The 18,979-nt window shown below is 52.7% G+C and overlaps 3 protein-coding genes across 8 annotated transcripts; 1 reads left to right on the forward strand and 2 right to left on the reverse strand.

The window, feature by feature from the left end:
• The first annotated feature begins 52 nt into the window (after nucleotides 1–52).
• LOC131211421 (trehalase) lies at nucleotides 53–13,997 on the forward strand. 6 transcript variants are annotated; one of them, XM_058204884.1, is made up of 7 exons: nucleotides 8,490–8,578; nucleotides 9,536–9,809; nucleotides 10,628–10,979; nucleotides 11,059–12,171; nucleotides 12,231–12,354; nucleotides 13,250–13,370; nucleotides 13,870–13,997. In XM_058204884.1, exons 2-7 carry the CDS (start codon nucleotides 9,625–9,627, stop codon nucleotides 13,898–13,900), a joined length of 1,926 nt encoding a protein of 641 aa, XP_058060867.1. In that variant the 5' UTR covers nucleotides 8,490–8,578; nucleotides 9,536–9,624; the 3' UTR covers nucleotides 13,901–13,997. The 6 variants fall into 6 exon arrangements, with proteins under 6 accessions (XP_058060900.1, XP_058060892.1, XP_058060875.1 ...); XM_058204876.1 differs by having other exon boundaries at nucleotides 8,493–8,593; XM_058204900.1 differs by lacking the exon at nucleotides 13,870–13,997 and adding an exon at nucleotides 13,450–13,863 and having other exon boundaries at nucleotides 8,493–8,593; nucleotides 13,250–13,375.
• LOC131211458 (zinc finger CCHC domain-containing protein 24-like) lies at nucleotides 13,719–14,556 on the reverse strand. Its single transcript, XM_058204928.1, has 3 exons — nucleotides 14,510–14,556; nucleotides 14,283–14,438; nucleotides 13,719–14,204 (listed from the first exon to the last, which is right to left on the reverse strand). The coding sequence occupies exons 1-3, from the start codon at nucleotides 14,525–14,527 to the stop codon at nucleotides 14,088–14,090; spliced, it is 291 nt and encodes a 96-aa protein (XP_058060911.1). The 5' UTR covers nucleotides 14,528–14,556; the 3' UTR covers nucleotides 13,719–14,087.
• A 1,654-nt stretch (nucleotides 14,557–16,210) lies between these two features.
• LOC131216294 (uncharacterized) lies at nucleotides 16,211–18,476 on the reverse strand. The gene is made up of 5 exons (XM_058210747.1): nucleotides 18,397–18,476; nucleotides 17,513–18,332; nucleotides 16,817–17,446; nucleotides 16,586–16,750; nucleotides 16,211–16,517 (listed from the first exon to the last, which is right to left on the reverse strand). The coding sequence occupies exons 2-5, from the start codon at nucleotides 17,696–17,698 to the stop codon at nucleotides 16,404–16,406; spliced, it is 1,095 nt and encodes a 364-aa protein (XP_058066730.1). The 5' UTR covers nucleotides 17,699–18,332; nucleotides 18,397–18,476; the 3' UTR covers nucleotides 16,211–16,403.
• Nucleotides 18,477–18,979: the final 503 nt, after the last annotated feature.

Here is an 18,979-nt window from a genome sequence, read left to right on the forward strand (position 1 = left end):
TCTCTCGGGTCGTCCATCAGTCATTGGCGATCGGTGACGCTGGCGGCACTGTCGCTCTGCCATTGTTTCGTATTGTTGTGGTTAACAGTGCTTGCTAGTGTTTCGCGAGTTTTGGGAAAGCCCCCCCTGAGCGAGAGAGCAACAAACCCCCAGAGAGAGAGAGCGACACCCGAAGGTTCCCTTCCGCGAAAGTCCGTGCGCCTTTTCGTCGGGTCGACGAACGGATTTTGGTCGGTCAGTCGAATCACAGCCAGTCAATCGGACGGTCTCGGACTCCTCGGCCAGTGCCGACCACCAGTCAAAGGATAACGGGGGGCGCGCGCGTGTGTGCGATTTTGCGCGGTCGTTCGCGTGTTTGGTGAAAATAAAGTGGCCAGCCGTTTTTCCAGTGTGTTTGTGCCACGCTTTCCACGTGCAGCGAGTGTGCGTGAGGACACGACACGCCAAGCTGTTGCGTCTGCTGCTACGACGCGTATCCTGCACCGCTTTTCGCAGCCAAAGGATGGCCAGGTGAGTTTTCGACCCGGAAGCTTGCGGTTGCATCATCACCGCACGGAGCGAAAAGCGTGCCTGGCTCCCGGTGCGGATCCTTCCCACCGAACCGAAGTGTCCATCAAGTGCTCGAGGAAACCCTTGCGGCCTGTGTTTGAAGTAGGGAAAAAAATCTCTAAACACTGTGTCTGTCTCTGACCCTGGCCACGGACACGGGAATGTCAAACCTCGATCCTCGACGAGCGTCAGGGCCACACCGTCGTCGTTGTCGTCGTCGTCGTCGTCGGTGCCGGTCTAAAATTAATCAAACACCGTTCACACGCTCACGTGGGTTGGGGGGGCCATTCGGGGCTCCGTTTTTTTTTTTGCTGGTCGCTTTTTCCGATACCGAGACGTAAACATCGCATCGCATCGATCGGCGAACTCGGGTATCGCGTATACGTTGTTTCTCGTTGCGCTATCGCACGCACGAACTCCAATCGCGTGCGCAGAAGTGTGTGCAAAAGTCGCTATGCTTCAACGGAACCAGAGACCGCGGCGGCCGCTTGAGCAGCTGTATCCGTCCGCGCCCGCGGTTTGTTTACGCGTCTTTCGCGCGTGTTTGATGCTCCGAACGGAACATCGCAGAATCGCGGCGGCGCAACCAGATCGTCTCTATTTCGCGCTCTCCGAAAGAGGGTCATGTCGATTAACCTTCACAACCTTCCGGCTGGTTCTCGGAACGGCTCGTGCGCACAATGAAGCCATTTTGTTAAAGAGACACTCCGAGTCGAGTGAGTTGATACATGCGTCAATCACGATCCGTCTCGGAATCGTGTCGAGCGCACCTGTTCGCAACCAGAGTCTGCCGATGAAGACCTTGGAGATCGATAGCAGTCATTAGCGCAATACGATCGCCTCTCGGTCCTTCCTTGTTCACAATGTGTGTCCTACATGATGGCATTTTTATTAATTCGTGGCAACAGACAACAAATTTATTATCTTGAGGGTTCGATGGGTCACTTAGAGGCCGAAGTGAATGATGCAATAGTCTCGTCGCTGTCGTTTGGTTCTCCAAAATACAGTCTGGGCAGCCCCGGATTCCGTCCATTACATTGTACATTGATTCAGGCTTTGGCGGTTGCCGCCAAAGAATCGTGAATCACAATCTGTACCGGATGACTCTGTGCAAAATGCGCTAATTCCGGCCGACCAGCTGGTTCCGGATTTTATCAGCACGTTGCGGCAGTTAGATAACGCTCCTATCATTCACACGTCACGATTGTACTTTACACCCGATGGCCTGGCCTTTCTAAGCACTCACCTGTGGGCACGTTGTACCAAAAAAATGCAAACATTTTAAATTTACTTCTCATGTGGCCACCGCGGAGCACGTCATCATTGACAATTTCCTCTCATCAACGGGGGGGTGGGGGCGGGCGCATGACGCAAACATATGCTGTGCGTTGCTGCGTATGACGTAAAACGGGCACCCAATTCCGTCAATTCGGCCAATTTCTCGGCCCTTCCCAAACGCCCGTTGTGGAGCTGCGCAAAAGCCGGACCGCGCAGCGTGGCATTTGCATAATTTGGCATGAAGCATAAAGTGGCCACAAATTGACGGCGCGGCAAATTGGCACTTCCGGTGGTGGCGCGCGGATTTGGGACCCACCCTGTTCTGTGGTGGGCACCTGAGCGGCCAGGAAGGGTGGCATCACCGGCTTTTTTCCGGGGGGTCAGTGGCCATCCTTCCGACCCGAAAGTCCGCCCCAAAACAACCCGCGGTGCCACGTGGCACACGACGGTGGGGGGTTCACGCGACTGCACTAAGGGGAATTTGTAGGGGATAGGCGGACATATTGGGTTTTTTAGGAAGAATCTATGGACTTTTTTCAGCGTTACATGTTATGTGTAATACACGCGTTCCTATTGTATTATTATTATTGATCCTCGAAATCATTATTCAAAATCATACAATTTTTTGTTGGGAATTTTTTTGTGTCTTTTCACACTAAAAAATCCCGTACAAAAATTGCCATCTACTGAGAAAATAATGAAATCATTTACCATAAATACCATAAAAAATCGTGCATACTTTTTTCTTATGGTACGTAATGCAACTTTATGGTGCAACCGCAAGTAGTTGCACGCAACGTTTTTGGCGTGGCATGGCACTGTGGGAAATTTGTGTTGCATAAACGGACAAAAATGCATAAACTTCATAAAGGCAATATGTTTTATATGGTCATTTCATAGACTACCTGTAAACCCGATGCAAAGAAGTGTTTTCTTAACGTAAGCCTAGCGAACACGGACTGCAAATAATTTTAAATTATCTAAATTTTAATTGTTGTTTTGCTACGCTACCAAAGTTGATAAACTGTATTTTTCGTAATGTATAGTCAATGCCATACAGGATTACCTTTCCAGTGATGTATAATATAGGTACTTAACCGTTGTGCCGAACTGTGCTAACGATCGCGTTAAAATTTCCTGATAAAAGTTGGGTTTAAAAAGATATTTTTATCACTTTTCCGATTCGCGAATTCTCAGAATCCACGCAACATGAGAGGTTAAAAATTCGGATCACTCATAGCTAACTTATCTCTTTTACTTTTACTCCATTTTTAATAAACTCACTCAACTGCAAAAAAGCCCCCGAAGCGTCTAAAACGGTTCTGGCCTTTGACCCACTGGGCACTTCGACACGGACCTTGACAGTGCGGTGCCGTGTTTCGCAAAGCATAAACCGGTTCTGGCGCGATCGGAGCATTCGACGAACGCTGGTCGCTTGCAATCAATCAACCTTAATGGTGCATGAATGAATTGAGCTGCCTCCCGTGGATTTCGCATCTTCAACGAAGAGCAATGACCGGACTCTCGGTGGCGTAATCGGATGCTGCCGGAGCGCCACATAAACCACACACTCGCTCGCGGTTACGGTGACACAATGCAGCCGGCCACCCCCCCCGCTCGAGGGCGGCCCTAGTGCCCTGATGCACCCGTAACCTACTACACCGAAGGTCGTGTGCATGTGGACAAAATTCACCTGCTCCATGCAGTGGCCAGCGGCATAATTTTTTCACCATTCCGACAGTGCGTCGAGCGTGCGTGTTCGAGAACGCAAAGACAAAGCCGGAGATTGTTCGCGCCAGACGCGATCGCGATCGAGAGAGCGCGAGAGAGAATGAGCCACCCTTGCGTCTTGCGTGTTGTTGGTGGGGGTCAGCGCCACGGCACTGCGTGACGATGGCGCCCCCCGCGGTCAGTTCGCACTGGCACTCGGCGCGATTGTGCACAAGTTTCGCGATCCGAACCCGGGGCCAGCTCCCTCTGGTTAGTGTCACTCCGGGGGTAACCGGAATTGCAGTGATCCTTTTGCTCTAGCACGTGGCCCATTGGCTGTGGCGAGAGTGAAAGTGCATTCCTCGCGTGTGTTAGTGATGATCGTGTCACCCAATTGCTTCGCGTGATAACGACACCACGTTCGATTGCGTCACCGTCACACGCGATGGGGCGAATCCGATTAATAATGGGTCCAGTGACCGAATAACCGCCCCCTTGCCGGGAGATCACCGCGGTTTAGTGACCGATTTGGAACGGGATCGCGGACCGAAAACCGTTAAACCGCTCTATCTCTCCCTGTCCGTCGTGCGCCGTGCTTCTATGGCCACCGCCGCCGCGGAACCGTTCAAGGGTGACTTTGTTTATGTTTCCATCGCGCCCGTGCGTTGCGGACAAGTGAAAAAAAAATCCGCTTTGCGTGCCCGTGTGTCTGTGTCGTTTGGAGCCCGTGCGTTAAAATTCACCGGTCGTCGTACACACCGAAGGCCATCCCGGCAGCCGGTCTCGATTGTGGATGGCGAAAATGTGAATGCCATTTCCGAATGTCATTTCCGGCTGCGTCCCGTTTCGTGGTCGCGGAGCGATTTAGAATGAGTAACAAAAAAAAAGCGGGAATAAATCGGTCCGGCGACGGCGACGATCGTGTCACGATCAACCTTGGCGCGGTGGCGGCTGTGAAAGTGAAGCCGCTCGAAACGGAGCACCCGGAGCCATTAATCCGGTGGCAGTCGCAAGCGATCGTGTGCGCTTGGCGTCGGTATCGATCGGCGGTGGTCACGTTGTTGATAACGCGTGTCTCTCTCTCTCTCGCTCTATCTTTCCGGATGGTTACCCGGATTCCGATCCGATCCCGGAGACGGAAGCCGTGGGAAGAACGCTGTGATGCTGGGTTGCGTAACGACGAACAATAGAATGGGGCAGCAGAGATGCATCGCGCGTTTCTGTTGTGGTCGATTAGCTTCCGGAAGTGTGTCGCTCGCTATCTTTTTTATCCGATTAATTTTATTGTTCTATAAAATGCTGGCACAACTCACCTTCTTTATAAACATTTACAGACTCGCGGTCGAAAGAACCGTTTTCTCGGCCATCGGGGAAAGGGAACCCCGCGGTAATGTGGGTTCACCTTCGTTTCTTCCTCTTAATTGCGCGCATAACACCTTCGCGAGCTAATTTGTGGTTAATCTGCAAATTATTACCGCTGCCACCGAAGGGCAGCACCGTCGTGGCCGGTAGCAAATGGAAAATCTGTTGAACTTTACCCTTGATAAGTTTAACCTTACGGTGATCTCCGCAGCTGATCTACCAATTGAACTCAATTTCTAATGACCCCCCCTGGCGGAGCGACCGCAAATAGAATGTTCCACGCAAAGAGTGGCCGCACGAAAGCGAAGTTCCCCATGCTGCTGTTGCTGTAAGGGCCACCGGGGAAAAGGCCTCTGCCGTGGGTCACCACGACGCGGACGAAAAAGACCTTTTTCTGTCAGTGCGGTGGTCAGGTTACGCTGACGCACGCAACTGGCCAGCCATGCGCTCTCCCAGGGCCAGTCTAGAAAAGTGTTGTGTGGACTCCAGAAGGCGCGCGCTCCGATCCGATCCGATCCAGTCAAGCCACTTGACGCACTCGGCGCAATTCGGGAATTCCTTCGCCCGATCGCCCGTTTGGCGCCGTGGTCTTTGAGCTGCAATCGACGAAAGATCAATTTCGATTTTTATTTTATCCACTTCGCAACTCGCCTTCTTTTTCTTCTGACGAAGCAAGAGTTCCTCCCGCGAGTTCTTGTGAAGACAAAATGAGCTGCTAAAACAAAGGCGGACGGTGGAGTACAAGTGCAGCCGCAGCGACGAGTGTAGGAAGTGATTTTGGAAAATCCACCACAACTGGCCATTTGGAAGGCTGACACGATGCTGCTGGTATCGAGCAACGGCGTTACGGAACTCGGTCCGATCCAGGCCTTCCCCGACAGGTACGGTGCACATGGGTTCAACAGGTTTTTTAAGTCTCCGTTATCTTCCGTCTGGCGAAATCCGTCCGGAGCCTGTCCTGTAAGCGGACGGATCGAAAGCGCCTATTAAACGGTCCGCAAAAGAAAGATCGAAAATACCAAAAGTCATTCGCGGCTCCCGTGAGGTCCGTTCCAGGTGTCAGGGATGATGTTTCGCGCGTGTGCTTTGTGCTGCTACGGTGGCCGTTGGACCCCACCGGAGCGTGTGACACTGTAGCGCCTGTAGGATAAGAGGTAATAAAGCGGTACAAACGGCCCATCAATTTTCGCAAACGACCCGCAACAACCGACACAAATAAGCTGTTAGATATGCGCCACGGCACACAAACACTAGAAACCAGCAAAAACGACTAGAACTAGGCGTGAAGTAATCGTGCAAAACACTCCAAAACGTGGCCATGTCGGAAATACGAGGGGGGGCCTTCTGATTGGGCCATTAGTTTTGATGGGGGAACTTTTCGTGGAAACAATTTTGGATAGGGGAAAAAAAGGCACAAAACCGGAACGATAAAGCAGAATCAAGAACTGGCGTTCCCATTTAGTTTGTTTCCGATTCGCGGACCAATTCCCGTCCACGACGTGACCTCCGATAGTAGTTCTTGGCCTCCGGTCGTGCATATGTGTCGTGTGAAGGCTGGTTTAACCGATAAGCGAGGACCGGGTTAGCAAACCGGCTTTGTTCTCTCGACGGTCGGGGGGGACCGTGGGACTTAATCCTTGACGCGCCCGAGTTGGCACCGGGTGGCATCGGGTACTTGTTAGCATTGGGCAGAGAAGATAACGCGCTTGTGGCGAATAGTAATTAATGTGCGCGTTTCCGTTTGCTTTCGGCGGCTTGCTGCAGTTATGCCTTCCGAAACAGGATCCGCTACCCGCTGCTAGAACCCGGTGCCATAAATGGGAAGGTCCTTGAAGCGTGCGTGTGCGTGCGTGTGGCTTATCTCTCGATTGCCCGGAGGTGCAAGAATTATCGAGCCCCAGCACACCTTGCCGCACATGGGAAGACGTGATAAGACGCACACTTTTGGGGCCGACAGCAGGAAGCGTCACTGCTGACTCAAACGCGGTGCGGTGCTCTTGAGTAAATACTTCCTGAAAGAGGGAGAGAGAGAGAGAGAGAGAGACGAGATAGTGAGAAAGAGCGGCACTGAAACCCCACCAGCAGACGGCGCTCCTTATCAGGCGGAGCGAAGCACGTGTTTTCCTTTCGCCGCACGATCGATCGATCGTCGATCCCCACCCGTGAGGATGCGCCACACTCACGTGTCCACGTGGCCCGAGGATCCGGAACGTGGTTGCTACGATTTTGCACTCACTCGGCCCTTTGATAGCGAGAACGGTCCGATCGGATCGATCGCATTAGGCATTCAGTTTGCATCTCGCGTTGCTCCGTGGTGGACATGAACTCGGTCAGCGGGCCGCTCTACTGCCGGGTGTGTATCTGAAACAGAAGTTTGACCGAAGTTCAATCAACCATCATGGTGGTGCTGGTGCGCTTAATCCGATCGGGGCGCCGGCATCGGGAATTGCTTGCGGTTTGTGCAGCTGCCACCGACGGCACTGGCGGTGGAACCTTGGCCTCGACCGGGGGAACGCAATGGCGAAGGACTTCTTGCAGTGTCAGTGTCAAGCTGCGGGAACCGACGCTCTGGGAATTGATGAGGTAAGAGACCGCTGATAAATGGCCGACTCCGAAGCGGACAGGGTGCGCCCCTTCGTGTCACGTACGTTGGCGGAGTGGCGCGTGTGGCCGTGAACGTCACTATCAGGAGTGAGACGGAGTGACGACACGAGCACACGTCAGCCAGCTGGGGCCGGCCATGCGGTGCGCGCAGTTCGACTAACCCCGATGCGCCACACCGATAACGCTCTCGTGGCATTGTGGAATTTGCTGTTTTTTGCTATAGTTTAGACTGCGAAGCTGGAACACTGACCCGAGTGTGGTCAACACACGAGGCTAACAAAGCTTTTTGCACCCGATTGTCGATGGTAACTCGATGATTGGGTTACTTTGATGTTTGCGAGAAGTGACATTTGGGGCGCATATTCGAAATGGCTGTTTGTCAAAAACCTATTTACCGTTGGATCGGTCGGTGATTAGAGGGCCGCAATTTGGTACCTTCATTTGCGATAATTCTCCGAATCTCATCCCAACAAAACGGGCAACACTTTCCCATTTGGAGCGCAAAAAACCGGAGTGCCAAAAATAGAGAGATAATGGCTCGCTCTCGCTCTCGCTCTCTCTCTCTGTTGATACGTGACACATTCTTCGAACCGCCGCGAACTAGATTTCTGATTACGGTTCCATCGTTCTCTCGGTGCCGCACCAACACCAGCGTGGGCCAAGATAATAGTAATTTGCGGTGTACTAAAACCGCAATCAAACACGCCCCGCACTAAACTCACACGCAGAGCGAGAGATTCGTTTGGGAACACCCTTTGCCGTACGCTTTCCCACATCTCGACACGATCCGGGGGACAAACCCGTCCGCCGATCCGGGCTCTCTCTGGGGACACTTTTTGCCCGCCGCCGACGACCACCGCTCGGTCGTTCCGGTTTCGGTTTCGATTCAGTTGGGTCGGGTTTTTTTGTGCCCCCGCGATGATGGTTGTAATCGACCGAACGGCGGCAATCGTCATCGGCGGCCCCGGCAGTCGTCGTCATCCGCTGGTCGGGTGAAGGTGTTTGCGCGCGCCGGCCCCGAGCGAGGGTTTTGTGATAAAAAAGGCCCGGGTGCCCCGTTGAGCCACTCACTTACGTACGGATCGCACAGGTATTAGGTAGTTCCCGCCGTCGGATCAGATCCTCTGCTGGGCGCGTGTGTATTTGTACGATCGTCGGTCGATCGGTGAAAGTGTTCTCTCGGCTGTGTGTTCTAATCGGTCAAATCTGACCAATATTACAAGAAACTGGCAAAGATTTCCCCGCTGTCAGCTCTCGAACGTCCCCAGAAGTGCAACGAATCGGAATCGGATTGGTACAAGCGGGGAACACCTGACGACGTCAAGGAAGTGACCGTCTATTGAGAGCTTCATTGCACTCAGTGTCCCCATTGTGATCCGATTGGGCGTCGTTGTGTCGCCAGCAAACAAGAGGCACTTGCCGACGTTATCGCGTGTTTCGCATCCTCCGACTTGTCGGAAGGATTGTCCAACACGATGGCGCTCTCCGGTGGGGCGGTTGGTCATATCACTGACTGGCACCAGCTCGTACTAATTCTATTGAATGATAACGTGACACCGTGCAATATGATAACGATTGTTTTTGGCAGCTTTATAATTGACCGCACACGGGGTGACGATAATTCGATGGCCACCAGACAAGTGCGGGTCACGTGGTGAAATCTCCTCCATTGTTCTTTATCACTTCTGGATCATCTATTCGATGCTTCTACAATTGAATTTCGGATTTGATGGATCGATTTCCATTTGTCCTGCGCCAAAAGTCCTCGACGACGGAAACCCGTTTCGCGCTGAATTCCAGCTCCATTTCGCATAATTCCGGTACTTTCTGGGCCGCGTGATTTACCAACCCCCTGATGATCTGTGATTCCGCACATAATACCGATCGTCTTGTCGCGGAATAATTTACATCGCAAACTCGGAGTTCCCCGGAATTCCTGAAACTCTTTCCTGGCTGCAGAGGCCGGAATAGCCGGTTCCAACTGAAGCCCTCACTTTTTCCTTTTCCTATTCCGTGTTCCGCGTGTGTCTAGCTTAAGCACTTTTTTCTGTGATAGATACCGAGATCCGATCCGATCGGTCCGATCAGTGTTTGCAGAACCGGCCGCAGCGATAGTTAGTGATGTTACAAACGCGGTGTTGTTCGATAAGGAGGCGCCTGGTGCCGTGTGCTGCCGACGTGCCACTCTGGACCGTCGCTGTCCTGTTCTGTGTGGTACTGGTTCCGGTGACGGCCCGTGTGGCCAAAGAAGTGACGTTCATTGTAGACAATCGACAGCGGGACGCCCTAGAGCCCTCCTGTCCGAGGTAAGAAAGTAAAGCCAGATAGCGAAGGGCACCATCATTAATCATCATTACACTCGGCCTCGGCGAAACTGCAAAACGATGCATTATGTGGCCTTGCCAATATTGGTTCGGGGTGCAATTTTCTAAAAACAGAGTCTGAGACACACCGCGTGTCTCCCGAGCGTGCACCGCATTAGAAATGCAAATCTGTTTGAACACGTTCCGGAGCCGTGCGCGCGGCTCCCATTTTTAATCTTTCGGCTAATGAAGATGCTAAATGAAACGGTAACTGTTTGGCTGCCACCGTCCGGTTGTGGTGAGAATCGGCAAGAAAGGCGCTCCTAATTGCACTGAAAGCCGCGTGGCACGTGTTTTCTGTTTTCGGTGCCTGCTGCGACCATATTGCCCGTTCGAACGAAATTCAATCGACGTTTTCCGGCAAGTTTGTTGCCGCCAGCAAAAACCAGGTTGAGCAATACCGCCTATCGAGTATCCGAGTAATGAGCCGACAAAAAAAGCTGTAAAGTCACTGCCGGGAATTGAGTTTTTCGTTGTACTACCGGGATGATGATCGAATCGGTTATGACGCGCGACGGTGGCCCTTGCAGCAGCAACAGCAGCCGAGGAAGTTGATTACCTTTTCGAAAAATACTGTAACCACGGCACTATTCGTCTTGGTCATAGTAACCTACGGAAGCAGTGCAGTAGAATCAAATTCGCCAAATGTCACGCAGACCCAACGGTGTGGACGTTTTCGGTGAAGCGAAGGAATAGACCCTTTCGCACCAGTTCCGAAGTGGCCGATTTCAACCGATCGCATCGCTTCTCTTCCCGCACAGCGAAGTGTACTGCCATGGCGACCTCCTGCGCACGGTACAGATGAGCGAGATCTACCCGGACTCGAAGACGTTCGTCGACATGAAGATGCGCAAATCACCGAACGAGACACTGGACGCGTTCCACGAGTTTATGGTGGGCCAAAATAATGCACCCTCGAACGCGAAGCTGCTCGAGTGGGTGGAGGCGAACTTTGAGAAACCGGGCGCCGAGTTCGAGAACTGGATCCCGGATGACTGGGCGCCCCGACCGAAGTTCCTCGACCGCATCCAGGATGTCGATCTGCGCGAATTTGCCAACCAGCTGCACCAAATCTGGCACCAGCTGGGACGCAAGATGACGACGGATGTGGCGGTAAGTGGGGTGGGGCTCGGACGGCACCGTGCGTCAGGCACCATAACCTCTCTTCCCAACCTCTCGTATCCAATTCTAGCTCAATCCGGACCTGTACTCCATCATCCACGTGGACAATCCGGTGATCGTGCCGGGTGGCCGGTTCCGTGAGTTTTACTACTGGGACTCGTACTGGATCGTGAAGGGTTTGCTGCTGTCGGAGATGTACTCCACCACGAAGGGTATGCTGGAGAACTTCCTCTCGATCGTCCAGCGGTTCGGGTTCATCCCGAACGGTGGCCGGATCTACTACAGCATGCGCTCGCAGCCACCGCTCCTGTGCGGGATGGTGAAGGCGTACGTGGACGCGACGAACGACACCAAGTTCGCGATGGACAGCGTCGAGACGCTGGAGCGTGAGTTTCAGTTTTTCATGAACAACTACATGACGGAGGTGCACAACCATCAGTTGGCCACGTACGGGTACAAATCGAGCGGTCCGCGACCCGAATCGTACCGCGAGGACGTGAAAACGGCGGCCATCTTCGAGCGCGACGAGGACAAACAGGACTACTACTGTGAGCTGAAGGCGGCCGCCGAGAGTGGCATGGACTTTTCGAGCCGCTGGTTCATCAAGGACGGCACGAACGCGGGCAACCTGACCGACCTCAAGTGCCGCTCGATCGTGGCAGTGGAGCTGAACGCGATCCTCTACTGGAACGCCCTGATCATCGCGGAGTTTTACGGCCTACGGAACGATATCCACTCGGCGGACAAGCGGCGAGAGTACCTCGACAAGGCGGAGGAGCTGCGGAAAGCGATCAACGCCGTGCTGTGGGATGAGCAGGAGGGCGCCTGGTTCGATTACGACTTGATCAACAAGAAGCCCCGCAAGTACTTCACTCCCACCAACCTGTCGCCCCTGTGGGTCGGATGCTACGACAAGGGTGACACGGCGTTGCCGAAGCGCATCCTCGCGTACATCGAGCGGTTGCAGCTCGATCGCTACCCGGGCGGAGTTCCCAACACGCTCCAGAGCACCAACGAGCAGTGGGACTTTCCGAACGTGTGGGCCCCGATGCAGCACATGCTCGTGATGGGGCTCGATTCGCTCGACAGCCGCGAAGCCAAGGAGCTCGCGTTCCGCTGGGGCCAGCGGTGGGTGCGGAGCAACTACATTGCCTACAACAAAACGCACGCCATGTTCGAGAAGGTAACTTGGTCCCCGCCAGGGGAAAGACCCAGCGTTAATCCTCTCCTCCTCGTTTGCAGTACGACGCCCAGGAACTGGGGGGCCACGGTGGCGGCGGTGAGTACGACGTGCAGACCGGATTCGGCTGGACGAATGGTGCCGCGATGGACCTGATGAACAAATACGGTGACAGACTGACGACAGGTGCGCTCGAGTGAACGGAACACTCTTTCCTTCCTTCCTTCCGCTCATTCTATGTTTTGTCCTCATCCGTCCCGTGCCGTCTCCACGGTTGTGTATGCCTCCTGCACCCTTCTCATCCCTTTGTGCCCTTTGGTCCTATGTGGCGCACCTCTTAACACCTCTCGAGACGAAGCGCTCAGCGAATTTAACAAACCCACAAAAAGTAATCATCATCCGGGTAAAGGATCGTACAAATTGACGATGCTCCAACGACAGGGGTGGACATCTTCTGGACAATAACAAAGTGCAGGGCTTGATAGATAGTAGGTTGTAGTTAGGTAGTAGTCATGGTGGGCCAGGGATGTGTTTAGGGAACCGGAAGGGACCACCAGACCTTTTGATACAAGTTATACAATGGAAAGACACACGATAACGTAAAACGTAAGCGAAACAACGAAGGAGAAGACAGACCCGTGCTCTGCAGCAAGGTAGCATGACATAGTGATAGCAGTTGATCATAGTTGATCATATGGCCAACACGACAAATGGTGCATGATTTATGTGTCGATCACCTCGAGAAACATGTAAAAGGGGACCACCCATGTGTATGTGATGTGAAACAATAAACATGGAACGCGCGCGAATCATGATCGAAAGTAATCCTCATTCACCTCACGCCCTCACATTGTCTGTGTGATCGTCCGGGAATCGGATAATCTCTGAATCATCTGCCATCTCTCTGTGTGTGCGAACGATCGGTCGCATCATCGCCATCCTCTCCGAGCACGAAATCATCATCCTGGAAATGTAAGTTTTTGTACAAAATGCTCCATCACACTCATTTCGCACCCATTTCACCGATCGGATCGAGAGATCGAGATCGAGACACTTCTAACGCACGCCTTTCGCCCTGCAGCCGACACGGAAGGAAGTGACACGGCGCAGCCCGGGGACAACGGAAACGGAGCGCTGGTAGCGTATTCCGTCAACACGGGGCTCATTGCCACGATCATTGCATTCTTCGTGGGCGTATTCGGGTGAGGTACGTAATTCAGTGTGCGCCGCGCGCCCTTCCCCCCACCGATCGTTGCTGACTTATGGTCCTTACTTTTTCAGCACTTCAGATCGTCTCGCATAAACGCGCACAACATGCGTCTGTTCTGTGTGTGATAAAACCCCCGACATTCGAAGCCTCCAAATGTGATAACCAACATGTGCCGGCGCGGCCATAACGGAGTAGTATTATTCATTCCATTCCTCTTTCCAGGGCTCTGTGTCCCGGCGTGTGTCTCGGTTGCATGCGCTCAAGTATTAGCTTAGGCAACAATCCTAAAAAGTAACACAAAATAAGCACGTCGCAGAAGAGGTTCCACATTAAAGGGCGTCCGTTCGAACTAATCGTTGTTTATATTTCACTGTGTGGTCTGTGTTCTTCCGCTGATTGGTTCCTTTCTTTTCTCTTCCCCCCCTGTGTTCGCGGGACGGACCGACGACGATCGTCATCCGGCCCGCTCTGTGTCTGTGTTTGTGAAGTAGCATATTTGGACGATTCTTTGGAAACCGATAAAAAGGCGGCCATCATAGCGCCCCGCGAGCCTGTGCTGATGATGGCAACAATGTGTACACTCTTTCGTCGTGTAATAAACTGAAACTTTGAATCAATCCGTCCCCGGGTGTGATGTGTTGCGTCCCCCTTTGCCCTCGTCCAGCTGTAGCCATCGGCCTCCGTAAGTGGATTGTTATTTTTCAGCGGTTTAATGGCTCCATTTCGAACACGGGTGACCCAACATTTGACATTTGCCACACAGTGAACTTTGATGTTTCTTCCCGGGTTCAGCCACGCCGCTGTTATTTCGTTTCTTCAGCTTCCACTGCGGTTTAAAAAAACAGGATGGATAAGAACGGAGGGGGACGGGAGGCGAAGACGGTGGCGGGGCAGCCTTCCCTACCTGGCGGAACGGATAGAGCTGAACATTGCAGTCGAAACACTTCTGCCAGCAGTTGGCCCATGTGTGAGCCGACGACCATTCTCTGTTGCATTTTTCACATTTGAACCTCCCGAAAGCACGACACTTTCCCTGATAGGGCGTTAGCTTCAAAGTATCCTGAAATGGACCAATAATCCCGCCCGTTAGTGTGCTCACAGATTCAGGGGTTCGAAAAGACGCCACAATACCTCTTTGTCGTTTGACATGGCTTGCTCGTCACTTCAGCGCGGCTACTTAGCAACAAATGAAACGGGCGCGTTAAGACGCGCCTCTATCTCGGGGCCCGTTTGTAATCCATTGGGCGGGTTTAGAGTTGCTTATCGGCGACTTAGGCTGCGCTTTGTAGGGAATCTCGCACACATGCGCACGTTTCTTTGTGAGCAACCATGGCGTCGCAAAAACAAAAACTACACATTTTCTACTTCAAACCAGGTGAGTTTTATTCGATTTTCATCTGGCCCCAACGTTCACCCTATTGCCGCGGTCACTAATAGGATTGCCTGCAGTAGTGCCCCAAGGATTTGCATTTTTGGCACAGCTCCTGCTTGTGAGGCTGCGTCAAATCCGACTTGTCGAGGCCGTCCGGTTTTTCCAGCGGTCTCTACAAGGGCGGGCGTGCAGAAATTGGCCGATTAGCTCCGGGTTCGTTCGTCTCCATTCTTGACCCTTTCCGCTTTACCTGCGTGTGTGCGTAAACGTTGATCTTGCACTTAACGCACTCTTGACCGTAGTTGGCCCACGAATTGCCCGACATCCACGTCCGATTGCACTTGGGGCACCGGTACTCGCCGAAGCAGCGATTCTGATAGAAGAGGAAAGCGTCACATTGGTCACCACCTTAGAGGATCTGGACTTACCCCTCCAAACATGGTTCTTTCCGGTAGGGGATAAACTCTGAACGCACTTCTCGACTGCTGCGATGCGGCTGACTGTTTCCCTCCAAATCCACGCGTTTTATAAGGAGCGTTTGCTCACCGATAGCTTGGATTCCTTACCGATAATTTGTATTGATTCCTCGGACAAAGTAGGCATGGAGCTTGATATTTGACGTTCGCAGCATCTTCTGTTTGATTTTCTTCGAACAATACTTAAAATCAGAATTTACGTGTCTCAAGGGATAAAGAAATTTGCGATAACGCGAAAATTAAGATGATGCAACCAAAGGCCATAAATGGTATACGTTGTGCAGTGTGCCCAGTGATTCGAGTACAACACACCGAGCGGGCCATAGTTTTAATTGTTTTTTAACGACGATCCGTCGCATCCGACTTCGTAAATCTAATCATTAATCACTTGCATAAATGTGTACATACTATATTTTATTAGTATATTCTTCAAACTCTTATCCACAATTCATCGACCACCAACCAGATCGGTGCTTTGACAGATCCATCATCTTGCTCCAGAAAGGGGGGACACCGCGATGGATGTTCTATAAATGGCGCCTTTTTCGACAATTCAAATTCGGTTCGTTGTGCTTATGGTGCCAAAAACAGGTTACCGATTTGCCGGAAGCTGTCGTTCCCTTGCTTACCTTCAAATCGCCGACTGGGTAGACGACGACGTGGCACTTTATACACTCGGCCCCGAGGTTTGGCGACGCATTTAGTGACTTCCACATCTGCTGGCACTTGAAACACTGGTACACGGCCAAGTAATGTCCCTGCTCGTGCAAAATAATGGCTAGATGAGATTTTTACAGTCAGAGGACACATACGTCGGGGCGTACCTCTCCGCAAAGCGTCATAACTCTCGTTGGACAGAAGACAAACTGCGCAACTCCCGGCCAATTATATTTACCTAATGGCTTACCGTCGTTGCCATGGTGATTCTTATGCAGAGCACGCTTGCATGTTGAACAGAAAAAATGCCCATTCTGCTCGCTTTAAAGTGTCCCAAAGATCAGACGATTTATTCAACTTTCGCCCATATCCCTATTGTGTCCAACTGTTGTTACCTCCCGATTAGACTTTGGCTTCGATTGCACCAGCGCACAAGATAATAATACAATTTTCGGGCAAAAAATCGGGCGTCTCGTAATCATTATATATATACAGACACATTCGTTGTTCCTGGTGGCCACTATTGTATTCTTCGGCAGTAGTAGCCCAGGGTTTTGCACTTTTCGCACAGCATCTGCGGGTGAACCTTCGATTGGTCCGACACGTCGAGTCCGTCCGGTTTTTCCAGAGGGCGCTGTGGAAACGGAACGGGAACACCATTAGAACACTGCCCCCGTTTTGACCGGCCCCGTGCTCCCATACCTGCTTGTGTGGGTACACGTTGATGTGACACTTGATGCACTCCTGGCCATGGTTTGCCCACGAGTTGCCCGACATCCACTTCCGCTTGCACTTGGGGCACTTGTATTCGCCGAAGCAGCGTTTCTTTCCCTGGTACGGAGTTTTCCCTTCCGCTTTCGGGCGAGCCTGCAAGCGGATCCAGCGGAGAATTAGAACCACCACCGATTGTCACTGCCTGCGGAGTGCACTTACCTGGGGACAGTCGCGGATGTAGTGGCCCTTCTTGAAACACAAATGGCACAGATAGTTCACCGGCGGGACCTTGTTGTACCGGTGGGTTGTACCGGTCTGCGGCTGTGACGACCGTTGGCATTCCGGAACCAACCCGGCCGGATGATGCTGATGCGGTTCGTACGCCTCGTGGTGCGGATGATGGCGAAGGTGATACGAGTGGAGATGGCAGCCGGGATCCTGGCCACCGTCACACGGATGTTGGTACGGGTAGTACGGCTGGTGTGGTCTCGTCAGTGGCAGTGGCTGCTTGCCGGAAGGGGACACACATCGGCCGTAGCTGACGGTAGTCGAGTCTCTTCTTGGGAGCACACCGTAAACCGGTTGATGATGGTGGACCGGACTGAAGTGACCGTTGGCACCGGGGCTAGTGCCAAGGGCTGGTGCCGATCGGAAGTTTGGCCCTCCACCGAACAGCCCCAGATCGACAAAATGATCACACAGTTCCGCAATGTCATCGGCAAACAGTGGCAGCGGAGATTCACGGTCCTGCTCCTGGTCGGCTCTCACCGGGGGCGAACTCTCTGTTGGCAGGCTGCGCAACGGAACGGTACTTCCGGCCCACACGGTCGGGGAGAACAGCTTCGAGCTCTGGAATTGGGATCGAAGTGAACGTTTAACGCATTGTCATGGAAACGGCGAGCGATCCGTGTGTACCTGTAAGGAATCGCTCGAAAGTGGATCCAAGTTGGCCAAATAGTACCACTGCAGCGCGGCAGCGGCAGCAGCGGCCGGTGTACTGTCGAAACCATCGGAATCGCAACTTCCGGCACTGCCCTGTCGCGTTTGGAGCCCCATTCTGCCCGTACCGGAACCAGCGTTGCTGGCGGCAAGTGTGCACATCCGGGGGCCGTCCACCCGTCGTTTCAATGCTTTCGAAAGATCAAGGATTTGCCGTCTGCGAACGAGGCCAGGTAAATAATTTCCACCACCACTGCGTAGCTTTGAGTCACCCGTTTGTCACGACACACATACACAAACGCGGTTCCCGCCGGCAATAACACACCGTAAGATGGTAAAAATATCTCTCGTTTCACTATTTTTAGCCAAAAAGCGGCAGGGTTCGTCCGGTGGTGAGACGGGTCGGTCCGATTTTTCGTACGCTTCCTGTCCGACACGTCGCACCTCGGTGCCCAGGTGAGCGTGCAAAGGTGCGACCGAAGGGATCACCGAAAACCGCACTACAGCGTCAACGGGATGATCGGGATGAGCACCAAGCAAGCAACCTTCACGCACCGTGACACGCCGTGATCGTCGTCGTGTGGCACGAGAGGCGACCTCGCAGAACGTGTGCGAGAAAGAGTTTGATTCGGGACTAAAATTTTCCAATATGGCGCAACTCTTCCTCTCACTCTCTCTGGCTCTGCGGGGCCAAATTTTCCCGTTGTTGATGTTAAGTCATCGATCACCGGTCGGGAGCGGAAACCTAGGCTGACCTAAATAGTGCATCGGGGAGCGACTTCCATTCCGATGCGTGCTACAAAGGGAAGAATTTGAAACGTTAATCGAAGATCGCGTGATCCGCACGGTGCCTACCTCACCTCAGTCCGGCGCTAGAATCCTTTTTGTCCAGACCCCCCGGGATGACGGTGCGCCTCCGGCCGATACGATTACGTGCGGCAACACCACTAACCCAACTGGCCGCGATTCGGTGTGCTTCCCAAGATTTTCATCCATCTGCGCACTCTCGGGCTGTTGAGAGCGGTTCTGGTCGGATCGAGAGTTTTCCGGGAGAGCGCGCACCGTCGGAACGATCCTAGTAAAGAGCAAACCTTACTCACTGTGTCCTAATGACCAACGTTGTTTGTTCCCGGGCGGTTCCCCGCCGGGTTGTGGCGAGGGTATTGTTTTCATTGTCCGCTTGGCGTTGTTTCAAACCACCATACAGGGGGGGAATCCGGTCGGATTTAGCACCTCCGTTGAAATATTTTCCCTTCACACCACGCACATTGTATCTTGCTGCGTAGGTTGCTACGCTCGAAAACAATCAAAACGGCGCCGGCACTTCTTTCGCGAACATTCTTTTCGTGACTTCCTTCTCGGTTTATGGTTCGTTTAAATGTATTATTGCAACATTCTATCGCGCCCGTAAAAACAATCACAATCCACCAAATAATGAGGGCA

Source organism: Anopheles bellator, chromosome 1, assembly GCF_943735745.2.
Source record: "Anopheles bellator chromosome 1, idAnoBellAS_SP24_06.2, whole genome shotgun sequence".
NCBI lineage: Eukaryota > Metazoa > Arthropoda > Insecta > Diptera > Culicidae > Anopheles > Anopheles bellator.

Coding starts and splice junctions, on each gene's coding strand:
- LOC131211421 (XM_058204892.1), top strand. CDS start 7,298: ATGGTGGTGCTGGTGCGCTTAATCCGATCGGGGCGCCGGCATCGGGAA. Junction 7,483..10,627: donor ACGCTCTGGGAATTGATGAG/GTAAGAGACCGC, acceptor CTTCCCGCACAG/CGAAGTGTACTGCCATGGCG. Junction 10,980..11,058: donor AGATGACGACGGATGTGGCG/GTAAGTGGGGTG, acceptor ATCCAATTCTAG/CTCAATCCGGACCTGTACTC.
- LOC131211458 (XM_058204928.1), bottom strand. Junction 14,205..14,282: donor AGCTCTATCCGTTCCGCCAG/GTAGGGAAGGCT, acceptor TTTAAACCGCAG/TGGAAGCTGAAGAAACGAAA.
- LOC131216294 (XM_058210747.1), bottom strand. CDS start 17,698: ATGTGCACACTTGCCGCCAGCAACGCTGGTTCCGGTACGGGCAGAATG. Junction 17,447..17,512: donor TTTCGAGCGATTCCTTACAG/GTACACACGGAT, acceptor TCCCAATTCCAG/AGCTCGAAGCTGTTCTCCCC. Junction 16,518..16,585: donor ACGTGTACCCACACAAGCAG/GTATGGGAGCAC, acceptor CCGTTTCCACAG/CGCCCTCTGGAAAAACCGGA.